This window comes from Physeter macrocephalus, chromosome 5 (assembly GCF_002837175.3).
Source record: "Physeter macrocephalus isolate SW-GA chromosome 5, ASM283717v5, whole genome shotgun sequence".
NCBI classification, from domain to species: Eukaryota; Metazoa; Chordata; class Mammalia; order Artiodactyla; family Physeteridae; genus Physeter; species Physeter macrocephalus.
The window spans coordinates 58,295,444-58,310,911 of NC_041218.1; the positions used below are offsets into that span (position 1 = coordinate 58,295,444).

Sequence of the window (15,468 nt, forward strand, 5' to 3'; positions counted from 1 at the left end):
AAGTTCAGGTAGTAAGAAAGGCTTCACTGCAGTATACACCTACATATTATAGCCATGTTTTCACTTGCAGTGAGCATGAGGAACAAGTCTATGGTAACATCCAGATTTGCCACAAAATTATTTTATATACTTAATTATGGTGTGTTTCAAAATTATGTTTCAGTTAACCACTGAGGTAAAAAGCTCATTAAATCATATTTAAAATTTAGTAAAATAGAAAGCAAAGAATGCTAGCTGTTTACATACATGCCTGTCATCCATATTAAGTTGTGAGCATCTTGTTAGCAGGAATTATTTTTTTTAAATGGCATTTTCAATGCTTACCCTAGTATTTGGCCCATAATAGGTGTTAAATAATGAATGAATGAGTGCCTGATTTATATAACCCTGAACACATACATGCTTTGGGGACCTATAAGGGAAATATGTTATTACCTACTACCCAAATGAAGCATAATTCAGGTAAAAATTCTAGAGCTACATCATCCAATATGGTAGCCACTAGACATATGTGGCTATTTACATTTAAATTAAAGTTAATAGAGATAAAATGAAATAAAAGCTTCAGTTCCTCAGTGGCATAACCATATTTTAAGTGCTCAAAAGTCATATGAGGCTAGGGACTACCATACTGGATAGAGCAGACATCAAACATTTCCTTCGTTGCAGAAAGTTCCACTGGATATCACTGTTCTAGAGAGTGTGGTATTTTCTTCATATGATAAAAAAAAAAAAATCTCACCATGCCAGTATGTAAATTCTAATGTACTCAAATGATTTTGCAAATATGAATACTCTCAACTTCAAGGAGTCTTCGGAAGGCCCCACCTACCATATATTTATTAATCTGTAGATTTTTAATAGTCATCATTCTCAATGGCTCGTTAAGAGTTTTAAATTAAATTCAAAAGGCTATGGAGAAAAAAAAAAACACCTTAAACAAGTGGGTGTCACACTTGTGCTTGCTAAATAATCAGATCCAAGATCCTAGCTGCCAGGCCCTGATCTGATAGGTCTGAGGTATCTTAATGAAAATATATTATTAGACCTCCCCAAGTGATTTTTTTTTTTTTTTTTTTTTTTTGCGTACGCGGGCCTCTCACTGTTGTGGCCTCTCCCATTGAGGAGCACAGGCTCCGGACGCCCAGGCTCAGCGGCCATGGCTCACGGGCTCAGCTGCTCCGTGGCATGCGGGATCTTCCCGGACCGGGCACGAACCCGTGTCCCCTGCATCGGCAGGTGGACTCTCAACCACCGCGCCACCTGGGAAGCCCTCCCCAGGTGATTTTGATGCACATGGCCCAAAGGTCAAGTACTGCAAAATTTGGCCTAAGAATTCCAAGGATTATATTCTTGCTTTATATATTAAAAAAACATGTACTGACTCTCTCTATGTAACGGGCCCTATTCTAGGCAGCAGGGCTGTAAAGACAGAGAAAGAAAAGACACCAATGCAGAAGGTATTAATGAGTGGCGCCTTTTGCAAACTTGTTCCTCTACCAATCATAGGAACCCTGACCACCACTTCTTGTCCAAGCCTGTCCCCAGGTTGTCCCTAGGTGGAATCTGGCTTGTCTTCGTCTGTATGTAAAGAAGAGTCTAAGAAGGACTTGACAGTAGCAGTAGAAGTAGTAGCAGTAGAAGACAGAGCAAAAGAAGAAGGTGGAAGCAGAGGAGAAAGCAGAAGGGGAGGAGGAAGAGGAGGAGGAGGGGAGAAAAAGGGAGAAGAAGGAAGAAGGAGAGAAGAGAATGGGCTTGAGAGATAGAAAGAAAGGAAACTTGATGACTGGATGTTAAGCAGGGCAATAAGCAAGAGAAAAGAGTCTGGGATGGCGTTTAGCTTTCTGGCTAAGGTTGGTAGATACTAGGACCATTCATTTAAACAGGGAATACAGAAAGAATGGCAATTTTGGGGAAAAGAAGATGTTTCATTTTTGATATATTGAACCAGTATGCTGCCTCTGGCACTTGAAAGTAGAGACATTTAGAAGGTAACTGGGAATACAGTTTTAGATCTTTAAAGATAAAGATTTGGGATGTACCAGTGTCACATGAAACCACGGGAGTGAATGAAATCATACAGGAGAATGAAATCATACTGTAGAGAGAAAAGAGAAGGCTCAGAAAGTTGGGAATTTGGTGGACATAAATATTTTAGGCAGTGATTCTTAACTATTTGGACTGATGACCTTTATGAAAATCAGATGACTTCTAGAAAATGCCAAATTTCACAGACTTACAAAATTTTGTAGTTTCCAAGGTGTTGAGACCCCTATTGTGAACTCCCACAGATTTCAGATTTCAGGTTTTAAATGGTGAAAGAAGAAGGGAAGCCTGTGAAGCACAGTGAGAAGGGAGCCAGATAGGAAAACCAGATTTCATGGAGATGTATTCATCTGACCTAATGCAACAGTAGATATAAACCTTTTAAATGAATAACCTCTTCTCTTATATTCCTGTTTGTAAAATCAGGAAAGCAAGAATATACATTTAGAAGTAATTTATTGAATTCCCTTTTTCTTTATAGCCCCTCAGAGCTAGCAATTGAATTCTCTCTCCATTATTCTTTGGGTTTTCTTTCTTTAACTCTTAGAAACCATGGCTTAGTTAACTCAGGAAAGAGTTTCTTAGAGTATATGAACAATCCCACAATGATATTCTCTTCCACACAGGTACAAAATAGGAGTAGAGGAAGGCTATCGTGCATTTGTGTTTCATTGGGATCCCTGCCTTTTACATCACACTCACCTACAGAAGTGATGATGATGGTGAAATGAGTTTCATCTCGCCTTCCAGTTACATTGTTGTAAGCACAGCACACGTAGTCAGTTGTCTTCTGGGCTATTTTCTCAGATGCAACTTCCAAGCGAGGCCCGTGCTTAATGACATATGTGACATTGTCTGTCCTCCGGATCCAGGAGTAGGTGTTGGGAGGATAAGAATCAGCAGAACAATCAAACAAGATCGCTTCTCCAATATCCACAGTGAACACTTCCCCTACTTTTAGCCCTTTATCAGAATTAACTTGAAGTCCATAAGGTCCATCTACATTAATTGAAAAAAGAAATAAAGGGGTGACATAAATAATCACAACATAGTTTTTGAGTTTGGGAGAGCTTAGCAGCATTTTATTTTCCATGAAAGTCCTCATGTTAAACGTGGGCAAATAGGTCTTCATTTAGACTCCCAGTAAATGATAAGGACCTAAAAGTGTTTTATTCTGGTATCCATGGAAATGGAAATAATTTGAGATGTGATTGAATTTATCTGAAATAGTGTAAGCCCTAAAACTTAGGATATAATTTTATAGACACTATTATCATGATTGTGGTGCTAAGCTTTCGGGTCATGTATAGATAAATCTGCAATCTTGTTAGACAAATTTCATCTTTCTGAAACTGCAGTTGTACTTAAAAGCATTTAAAAATAGATTATGGCCACTATTTTCTCTTTGACAACCTTTCTTTGAGTATTATCTACTTTTCTTCTAAGTGCTGGGACAGTTCATGCAAATATTTATGTTACACAGTTTCACATGGAACACAAATTTGTGCAAAAAGATATAGGAGTATTCTATATTTTCATGACATTTTAAGAGTTTAAAGAATTTTAAAAATTCCTCCCACAAGCTAAGCATAGATTCCATTTGGAAAAAATACATCTTCATTATCATCAACAAATATTCATTGATCATCAATAAACTACTTAATTATGGATATCCCCTGGTATTTTTCCTTACACTGCAATATTCCTGTAGCAGCTTGCTATTTCTATGGCACCAGATTGCCTGCAGATAAAGACACATTGCCCACTGATTTCTTCAGAGAACATATAAAAAGAGATTTAAAAAATATTCCCCAGCTAGATAGGTTTTTCTCATTCAGTATATATCCTGACTTATAGTCTAAAAACTTTAAGGTTTAGGCATTATTGTGCTCATTTTTCAGCTGACCATAACCAATATTTGTTGGATATTCACCATCTGAAGACACTTTAAGTACTTATGAAGACAACCACATTTAATCTTTAAAGCAACCGCATAGGTAAATGTTATTCCCATTATAACGTGAAGGAAGAGATATTTAAAAAATTAATTTTCCCATGGTCACATAGCTATTAAATAGAAGCTCTGGGACTATAAAATATATGTATTTAATATTCATATTACCTCTCCAAAAAAACTGTTAAGTGGTATAACTTTCTATATCAAAATAGTTTCTGGTTTTCTAACTGTATTATTTGCTCTACAATAAATTACTGTCTAATTATATATTAATTCTGTACTCAGTTAATCAAGTAATCAATCAAAAAATACTTGTTTGAGAGATACTAAGTGTTACATAATATATTTAATATGTGAGAGATAAAAAATGTGTAAGACACAGTTCCGACTCTCAAGGAATTTATAAACTGGATAAGGCTATGGATGGATTGCTCAGAAATAACCTAATCTCAAAGGTGCTGATTTTAAAAAAAGTAACAACTGTCCATCTCTCATTGTGTGGAATAATATAATGTAGTGATTAGACAGTAGGATAATGAGGTTAAATCCCAATTTTGTCAATGATTAGTAAAGTGTTCTTCAAAAGTCATTTAAACTTCTGGGGTCTCACTTTCCTCACCTTTACTATAAAAAGATTGATTAGATGACTGGTTGCCAATCATGCTACCTTTGAAACACCATGATTCATGCCATGCTAAAGTTATTTTGGATACTGGCAAGCCAACCCCAAATTTGCTGATCCCCAGAATGGTTCTCCATTATGTCAGCATATTTTGACCAATCTACCATTGGGGAGACAAATTTCCCAAGATACAACAGAAACTGAAGGTGCAAAACAATAAATTATATTTAGCTAGAGGACATACACTTTACACATATTTACTTCCTAAAGACACAGAGGCATCTGAAGGAAACCTGTAGATTTATACTAATCTGTATACATGCGATGATCCTGCTTTCAGAAAGCAAACATAGAACTACCTTCAAATTCGAAGTAATCAGGAACTGGAGATGGAGCATTAAAGTGAAGAGAAATGAATGCCCCTTTCCTGTGACTGAACTAGAACCCTGTCGTACTGTTTTCTCATTTCAGGCTGTGATATGGTCTCAGGAGAAAACCTCTGTTTTAGAACTGTGTGTTGTAAAAGAAAACACTCTTATTCTGAATTCCATTGAATAATATTGTGTAATGGGAATGAAAAGTTGTTTTCACTCACTCAACCAAAATCAATATTGAGATGCTACTGTGTGCATGATACTGTTCTAGGCATTGTGAGGAGACCTGAGGTGTCCTATACGTGGTTCCTGTTGCTATTATCTCAGACCCAGTGCAGCAGCAGGGTTCCCTCAAGCTGTCAGCATTGATAGAACATTAGGGAAGCAAAGAGCACCGACTGGTGGGCACTGGTTATGGTTCCCATAGTAGGAAACCAATGGGAGGAACCAACAGAGGTTTGGAGCAGCAAAAGCCCCAAGTCTGTCACAAAGGTTAAAGCCTGAGAGCAGAGAGGCAGGCTTGAAAAGGAAGAGAAGTGTGGTCATTCAGTATTTTCTGTCTTCCCACTTGTTTTCAGGGTTTATAGAATGTGAGTATAGAAACAAATTGTTTGACTAAATTTAACACACATAAAAATGAGAAATACTGCTTTCAAAGTGTGCTGACATTACTCAAAACTTTTTGGGGAACTTCCCATTTGGAACTGCTTTAGGACTTTGCAACATAATGGAATATTCTCAAAAGTAGTAACTCTCCCATTTTGGAGAGTGGGTTCCATTTGCAGAGAAAGCCCACAGTAATTTAGAGCCAAGGCTGGTGAATAAGGTTGATTATCTAATTTAATGATCCCTCTAGTTTAAAATAAAACATGTTTTTAAAGAAAGGAATCTGATTGTCTTAGTTCCTCTTCCCTACACTCATGTTTACTTTGATTTTGCTACTTCCTCATTTATTGGGTTTCATGATTGGCATAATATTTTCTCTCCTGTCTGCTTAATTATATGCTATATGTGGCTCTTCAGAGTCAGCATCAAATACCTCAAACTCCCCCAGCCATCACACAAGCACCTCTTCCCGTTCCTGGAACCTAACACCTTGAAGAATTTAAGTTCCTTGCTTCTGATATGATTTCTTAAAATGTAGCATATTTTATCTGATTTTATAAGAAATACATGTTCACTGCAGAAAATCCTAAAATTCCAGAGAAGGATGAGATGAAAACGCACTTGGTTTCATCTCAGAGAATGAATATCCATATTTCAATGTATGATCTTTAAGTCTTTTTTCTCTACTTCTCCCTCTCTCTCTCTCTCTCTCTCTCTCTCTCTCTCTCTCTCTCTCTCTCTCTCTCTCACACACACACACACACACACACACACACACACACACGGATTGATCTATCATCTATTTATCATCTATCTATGTATCTATGTATCTATGTATCTATCTATCATCTATTATCTATCTATCTGTCTATCACACTCTACCTACAGCTTACAATCTATTTTCTTCTTCCTATACTCTGATGTTATTTCCTTCTCATTAGCACATCAGGCTGACCATCCTTTACTTTGAAGTGCAGCCTAGTATATTATTCATGGGAATGAGCAATCCAATTGAAGACATTTGGAGTGATTCAACCAGTGTGGCCTCTGACATTGAAGATGAAAGCAGAAGGATAATACTATTTTGACTGTGGTTCAGTTTCTCGCCCTTGGCAGAGAACTCCCAATAGAAGTGAACCCTTTGCCTCAGGAATGGCTGTTTACTGAGTGACTTGTAAAATACATATCATCTGTTCTCTTTAACAATTTATGGCTGGGCAGGAACAGTACCTAAATTTCCATCATGATGCTGCTTGCCACCCTGCTTGGGAGCAGATGGTAAGTATTTACTGTGAGTGACCTTTTTTTCTTTAATTTTTATCACTTAGAGCACTTCCCTGCAGCAGTGCCATATGTTGCACACAAAATGCATCAGTTACTGGGTTATTATTTACAACAGAGCTGGAAGGCATACACATTTCATGAACTGCAAGTAGCTACTAGCCTGAATTACTGGCTTGACATTGTATCCCACCAAGGCCAATACCAGGTTGTGACATCATAACCTCATAAATATATGGTCACTCTTGATTTTGTTATACTTTTTCTGCCAAAATAAAAAATAATTCCTCCTTTCATGAAGGAAATTGTCATAGAAACAGCGCCTTAAGAAAATAGAAGAGGTGATTCATGCTGAAATTCTAAATTATGATGTGGTCTTCTATGGGGGAATATTGGAATATAACATTTACTACATTACTGAGGAACTTTGCTAAAGGTCAGAAAAAACAAAAACAAAGCAAAACATAACAACGAAGGGCCAGAGCACTATAACTAAGAAGCTGTTATAATGGGAATTTAGCCTTCCTACAGCTTCATCAAGTAACACTGAAATCTGAAAGGGATATGAAGAAAGATAATCTGGTCCATTTTAGCCAAATTCAAGAAACCTCTATTGAATTCTTAATCTGTGTCAAGTACTGCCTTAGGGATACAAAGATGAATAACACCGAGCTCCTATTTTGGCCTGAGGTGCTTATGAGTGGAAGAGACTCAAGGAAACATAATGCAGTGAGTTCCAGGGGAGAGATGTGCATGGGGCGCTGCAGGAGCACAGCAAACCTCTTAGTGACACTGAAGACCTGAGACCAGGTTGGGGGCAGGTGAGCCTTTCTGGAGAAGATGATATTGTGAAGGAAGAGGAGGGTATAACCAGGTGAAGAAAGAGAAGTGGGAACAACATCAACTAAGGCGCATATTCTCAGTTTGCATGGAATAATAAAGATTGAAAGCATGTTGATGCCGTATCAATAGGGTAAATGACAGTTCTTCAGATTACATATTTTATTTAATTCTTGTAACCCCAAACCAAAACCAAAACTAACAAAACAAAAACAAACAACAAAATGGCTAAAACTGTGACAGTAAAAAAAAATAATGAATCTGGGTTGTGTTTCTGTATGTTACATGATAGGTAAAAACTGCTTAGCACAAACAAAACCATGATGTTTGATTTCTGAATCAAATCAAACCATAAGTGAATGAGTGAATACATGAATGAATTAATGAATAAGATCAATAAGATGAGATGTTGACCAGTGAAGGTTCTTTTTTTTTTTTTTTTTTTTTTTGTGGTATGCGGGCCTCTCACTGTTGTGGCCTCTCCCGCTGCGGAGCACAGGCTCCGGACGCGCAGGCTCAGCGGCCATGGCTCACCGGCCCAGCCGCTCCGCGGCATGTGGGATCTTCCCGGACCGGGGCACGAACCCGTGTCCCCTGCATTGGCAGGCGGACTCTCAACCACTGCGCCACCAGGGAAGCCCCCAGTGAAGGTTCTTGCATTTGAATGCAAAAATAATCAAGAAAATAAATTATTAACACTCTATTCACAATTACCACATAGTAAAGAGTAAAACATCTTAAATCATCTAGATAATTCATCTTTACAATGTGGAAATGGAACCCACATTGTAAAATTTTCTAAGTGTTCCTCTTTCTACTACCTGTCATTAGTCTTTACTCATGACATGTGTTTCTCTGTGAGATTTCCATAGACTATGCCGAAAAGAGTGCAAAGAAGAAAGTTCAGTCTATAAATAGAAGATATGTCCTGTAAAATCTGAACTGATTCAGATGGGGATATTCTAATTCTTTCAAATAACACAGGAAAGGAAGGAGGATTTAGGAGTTTAAAGCATAATATTTAACATTTACAGGTGTGAGTATGGTTTTCCCCCCATTTTAATACTTTACACACTGTGTATCACCATATTCTGTGATAAATTATAAGATTAGGACATTAACTTGCACATGTTGAAAGAAAGATCTTATTTTCACTTTGCCAGATTAAACTATATAGCAAAGCAAAAGTGTATTTCAAGATGCAAATGATACTTTCATGTACCTGTAATTGCTTATGCAATTTCCCCCAGGAATTTTTCATTTAAATCTATGGCTAAAGTTTAAAGATAGGTAAATAGATGGCGAGATAAATAGAAGAAGAATTCATGTAAAGAAAATATTTTCATGTAGAAAAATAAAATGTGTTAAATAATGGTAACATCTGGGGAAGAAAGTTCTTTTCAAAGTATTCTTTCAGTTTTCTCTTTGCAGGTATCTCCTAAATTACCCAGGCTTTCCACAACTTCTTGCTGTCATGTTGCCAATTATGTCAGCATAGTTTGGGCTCCAAGGGGGAAAAAAAATAAGAAAAAACAAGAGGATGGCTTCCCTGGTGGCGCAGTGGTTGAGCGTCCGCCTGCCGATGCAGGGGACACGGGTTCGTGCCCCGGTCTGGGAAGATCCCACGTGCCGCGGAGCGGCTGGGCCCGTGAGCCATGGCCGCTGAGCCTGCGCGTCCGGAGCCTGTGCTCCGCAACGGGAGAGGCCGCAACAGTGAGAGGCCCGCGTACCGCAAAAAAAAAAAAATAATAATAATTTTGAAAATTGCAGCCTCTGAAGTGGGCTGTTGCAGGGAAACCACACCTACATGTTTAAATTAAATTCTGGGCTCCTGAGAGCAAAGATGAAGGCGCGTCCGGAGCCTGTGCTCCGCAACGGGAGAGGCCGCAACAGTGAGAGGCCCGCGTACAGCAAAAACAAACAAACAAACAAAAAAAAAAACAAGAGGAAAAGCAAAAGAGCGAACATTATTGAGTTTTTCCTATGTGCCACTCACTGCCTTCTTTACACATAAAATCTCACTTAATCCTCCCCATCCCTCTAGAGATAGATACTAGCCTTACACTGAGACAGTGTAGATAAGGAGATGAGGAAACTGACGCACAGGGTGACAATGGCAGTCTGAATGGACAGCTTAGGCTCATAACACTGTGCTATCCACTACACTCTCCAAAGGACACGATATTTACTAGAGTCCATGGTTGAAACAAAATAAAATCAGGTTTTCTTCAGTGGACAAAGAATATTCCAACACCATCTTACTTCTGCTCTTACCACACTGAATGATGGCTCCTCCAAATTAATATTCAGTAGATGATATCTGGCTGGTTTAATATCTTGTTTTGCATTTTGTACGTTTTCTATGTGAATGTAAACCATTTAGACCAAATAATAAAGAACAATGTAAGGATGTGTCTATATAGCCCTAGATTTGATTCCATTTGTCTGCTCACATTTTCTTTCACTGTGTTCAAGCACCTTGAATGCTTAGGTCTGTGCTACCTGGAGTTGAATGGAAGTTTTAATTCATGTCAGAATAACCTTATTCAGTCAAGAATATGACTACATGTATAACAGATGGTGCCAAATCTAAATTTTTCACTCCAATTCAATGCTAGTCTTGCAGAGAGTCACAGTTTACACTTCGTAAATCTATTTCCCTGCCTTGTGCTTTAAGGCAGACAGGATATTTTCACAATATAACTAATGATTGTAATAAATCTTATATAATTTGCTTCTAGTGAGTGGTGTTTTGGTATTTTTTGGTGAAAAACTGTAATTTCCTTCTTCTTTGGCAATCTTTAATATAATTTCTTCTGTTTCTGTTTCTCTGTTCATCTTTGAGACATTGAATTCTGAACTAGGTTGGACTAGCAGTTAATCCTCTTTGAGTTCCCCTACACCAAAGGTGAATTACACAATCAATGTATGAAGTTTTTTCTATTTCTGTGTGAACAATATTTTTCAGAAAAAAATGCTTTCAAATTGCTCTTAGACATGTTTAATCACTGTATGTAGTTCAAAATTGGTGACTTTTTTTCTATATATTATAGGTTTATAAATATATCCTACCTCCCTTTTTCCCTTTCCTATAAACACTTTTTTTTTTTTTTTTTTTTTTTTTTTGCGGTACGCGGGCCTCTCTCGTTGCAGAGCACAGGCCCTGGACGCGCAGGCTCAGAGGCCATGGCTCACGGTCCCAGCTGCTCCGTGGCATGTGGGATCTTTCTGGATTGGGGCACGAACCCGCGTCCCTTGCATCGGCAAGCAGACTCTTCCCTTTCCTATAAACTTTTTTTTTTTTTTGTTTTTTTTTTTTTGCGGTACGCGGGCCTCTCTCGTTGCAGAGCACAGGCTCTGGACGCGCAGGCTCAGAGGCCATGGCTCACGGTCCCAGCTGCTCCGTGGCATGTGGGATCTTTCTGGATTGGGGCACGAACCCGCGTCCCTTGCATCGGCAAGCAGACTCTCAACCACTGCACCACCAGGGAAGCCCCACTCTTCCTATAATTGCATGACACTTGTGATCTATTTTGAAAAATGTGCTCTCTTGACAAACATTTCTTGATTTAGTCTAGAATATGTGTGTATTTATTTATAAAACATTCCGTAGTCTTTTTAAAAATTTGAACCTTTGCTTTAAAAATAATTTTCCTCATTGTTTACCAAGTAATGCCTGGATTCAAAGCTCCCCCTAATCTGACTCAAATATACAGGTATCCTCTGCTTTCCAAAACTTTGCTTTACACCACTTGGCTTTTATGAAAGATCTACATTAGTACCTGTTTTAGCTGACTGAAAGAAATCTGAAGAGGATTTTTGCTTTCACAAAAAAAGATGAAAAGCAAAAAATAGCGTTCAGTGTTTGTTTTGCAGGAGCCGTTTTACAGGCGGTGGGCACCCCAGCAGCGAAAGTGGCGCCACCAAGCCCCTTCCCAGGGAACTACACTCAGCATCTCCGCATGAAGGCTCCATAGCTTTGAAGTGCGTCTGTGAGCACCTGGGCTTTATTTTGATTTATTTTGTGCATCCGTTAGCAAGACATGTCGTAAGGCAACTGCTTATTCACTTTATACCATTTCGGTTTACACATGGTTTCATAGGAATGCTCTACTTTCTGATGGAAGGGAGTGGGGAACCTCTATCTATTCCTCATTGTATCCTACACTCTAGCCAAACTGGACCATTTGCCAAATACGTTAACCTCTGCTTAGTGTCTGTGTCTGCTCTCTGCTTAGTGTCTGTGTCTGCTGTCCCTATTGCGTGAAATGTTTTTTACAGACATTGACCCTTGCCCCATTCATACCCATTGTTCAAGGTCCATCTCAAATGTTACTTTCTATAATAAGCCTTCTCTCCAGCTAGAAGTAATGTTTTCATCTCTGAATTCCCATAGACTCATAATATTATAGTAACAATAATGGCCAACAGTTATATAGTATTTACTATGGGCCAATCACTGTTCTAAGCAATTTACATATAGTAACAGATTTAATCCAAACAATAACTCTGTGAAGTAGGTACTATCATTATCGTCATTATATGGTTGAAGAAACTGAGGCACAAGAGAGGTAAGGCAGTAGAAGCAGGATTTCTGGCTCCAGAGTTCTGTGCCTAACCACTATACTCCTTTGTATACATTCCTATGGTATCTAAGACATTCTCATACATTTCACTGTCACATTTTCTCACTTCTGCTAAAATATAGGATAGCTTCCAGTTTTAAGATTCAATGGTTCTATTTTTATCTTAATTTTGCTTAATTAAACAAACGTTATTGTATAACTGTATCACACCACTGTACTCCACTTCCCAGAAGTTGCTTTTCCTGCCACTTTTCTGCCGCTTGGTTTTATTGCTAAGCTTTATCTAGTTGAAAAAACCTACATATGCTGGTGCTTTTTTCCAAAGAGTTAATAACACACTTCCTCAAGAAGACTATCAATTTTCTATTGAAGAAAATAGAATACAGATGTATCAATAATAGTTTCCATTTACTGAATGCTTGCTTGGTGTCATCTACTGACTATTCTTCAGAGAGGATTGATTTCATTTAATGTGGTGAGGTAGTTTTAACCATCTCCATTTTACAGATGAGGCTCAGAAAGGTCAAGGGATTTCTTAAAGTCACACAGGTAGTGACAGAACCCATTCCCCACTAGGTCTGTCTACCTCCTAAGCACCTAAACACTAGGTTTTAGGGCCTTTCTGAGCATTATGCAGATATATTTGATGAGAGAGTAGATACATTTACAAGGCTTAATTATACCCTTGTGATTCAACCAGCTGAAATCTCCACCCTCATGCCACAGAGTGAGAAGTTTTCCTTTGCCATGCCTTATTTATTTTGTTATATTGCTGTTGTGTCCATGCACTAAGCTATAATGGTAACTGATCAGATGACTTCCCAATGTGATAAGCCATTGGTTCAACTAGGGGAGATTTTGCACAAACCAGTCCCTCTCCCCCACACTCAGGGGACATATGGCAACGTCCAGAGACATTTTTAGTTGTCACAACTTGAGGGGAGGGTGCTACTGGTATGTAGGGGGTAGGGGCCATGGATGCTATTAAACATTCTATAATGCATAGGACAACTCCCCACAACAAACAGTTGTCCAGCCAAAATGTCATTAGTGTGGAGGTTGAGAAATCTTGTGAGAAGTTGAAATTAGAATGCAATGTTAAACATATTGGAGGTGGTGCTATGGAGCAGAGGGGATGGGGAAAAATAATACAATCAAGAGAGAGAAATCTTGCTTGGGTTGGTGATGATAATATGACATGAAGTGAAAAGTTTGGTGAACTTAACTTGTACATGAGATTAAACAAAAATAACGATAGCAACTACATCAACAGAAAAAAGAACCAGAGAGAACTGAAATCCAAAATAATTACGGATTCCCTGGGAAGCTGAATAGCTTACTGCAGAATAATTATGTTTTCTCTGTGATCCTCTCTGCACCCTGCCTCTAAAAGTGGAGCTGAGAAAATGGGCAGAGAGAACAGCCACGCCTTGGGCCGCATTTCCCATGCATAACCCGGGAACATTCTTTCTCCCTCTATCAGCTCCAGAGCACGTCCCTCTTCCATTTTATGATGAACAGCTCTTCCTCCATGGGGGTGAATAAATCAGCACCTTCTGCATGGTTCTGGGTTTGAAATTGAGGTTCCTGCTTTCCACTAGAATTAAGGTTACACATGCACTGAGTCAGAGAATATATCCTAAAAGGCCCCTGGCCAGTATCTCAACTTGATCTTCAAGAAACAGGGTTGTGCAAGTAACTATATTTCATGACAAGACAGTGCCTAGGAAGTATAATTGCACCTAGTACTACATTACAATGATGGTGAAAACCAAATGACATCTGGTGTCAACATCTGGTGATGTTCTCTGTGACTCCTCTCGTGAAAACTTCCCAGAAGAAGACTCATGTGTATGTATATATTTTAAAAAACTTACAATATATGGTAGGCATAATGATGTCACTTTCCATCTCACTGATAGGGTTCTTCACCAGGCAACTGTAATTCCCAATGTCTTCTTTGGTCACTGGAACAATATGAAGGCTGTTGTTTTGGAGAGAAAAGGAGTTGGTGGAGCTGGTGTGGATAGGCCTCCCATTTTTTAGCCACTGGTAAACCAGCCGGGTGCCTCCTTCCACGAGGCATGTCAGGGTCATGTTCCCCACATACTCCACAGCCCCAGAGGAAGGCTGAGTCTGCACCACTGGTTTCGTGACAGGATCTGCAACATCAGAACAGATAGAAATGATTTTTGCCACCACAGAATTATAATAAAAGTCTATGAGGTCTTTCAAATATTAAATCCTAGGAAAATGATTCCAATGTTTTGCCCTTTATAAATGTAGACAGTTCAGGAAGTAATTAAAGAAGAAAATAAAAAAGTCATGGCAAACACAAAATGATAAAATATAAAAATATCATTTATAGCAGAAATAACTGAGTCTAGAAGTTACTCTTCAAGGATTTTCTAATGGAAATCTTTACTTTATAGATAATGCAGTTAGTGGTAGAGAATGTCGGCTTCCTAATTTCCTGTTCATTGTGCTTTCCCCCGACACCATAAGGGTGTACTCTCACAAGCAAAGTTTACGTAGTTATTCCCTTCTCTTCATTTGTCCTAACATCCCAAGAGCAGCTGGTTGGGATACATGTGGTGAGCCCAAATTTCCACCCACCATCTGCAAAATACAAAGCTCAGATATAGTATACTTTGAGGGGATTAAGAGAAAGTTTTAAAGAATCACATTTGCACCATTTACTTTTCCTTCTATGTGAGTGAACTAATTATATGTTTTAATTACTGTGCATTTATATTGCAGCGCTATGTTAGTCACTGTACCATGTTAGTCACTTTAACGAACGAAAGCCTATAATAATCTCCTTCTATTCATGATTACAGGACACACAGAGAATGAGATGATATATAAGTAACAGACAATTGGCTCCACTGTTTAGCTTTCAATTTCCTATCAAACTTTTAATTGGGGTTGAGATAAACCCACACACAAATGGTCACCTTATCTTTGATAAAGGAGGTAAGAATATACAATGGAGAAAAGACAGCCTCCTCAATAAGTGGTGCTGGGAAAACTGGACAGCTACATGTAAAAGAATGAAATTAGAACACTCCCTAACACCATACACAAAAGTAAACTCAAAATGGATTAAAGACCTAAGTGTAAGGCCAGACACTATAAAACTCTTAGAGGAAAACA

General features: G+C 38.5%; 1 protein-coding gene across 1 annotated transcript in view; it reads right to left on the reverse strand.

The window, feature by feature from the left end:
• HEPACAM2 (HEPACAM family member 2) overlaps nucleotides 1–15,468 on the reverse strand; it is a 38,874-nt gene that overhangs the window by 12,368 nt on the left and 11,038 nt on the right. The window contains exons 3-4 of the mRNA XM_055084994.1: nucleotides 14,190–14,474; nucleotides 2,749–3,045 (exon numbers count right to left, since the gene is read on the reverse strand). Coding sequence (XP_054940969.1) covers nucleotides 2,749–3,045; nucleotides 14,190–14,474 — 582 coding nt within the window. The remainder of the gene's footprint in view (nucleotides 1–2,748; nucleotides 3,046–14,189; nucleotides 14,475–15,468) is intronic.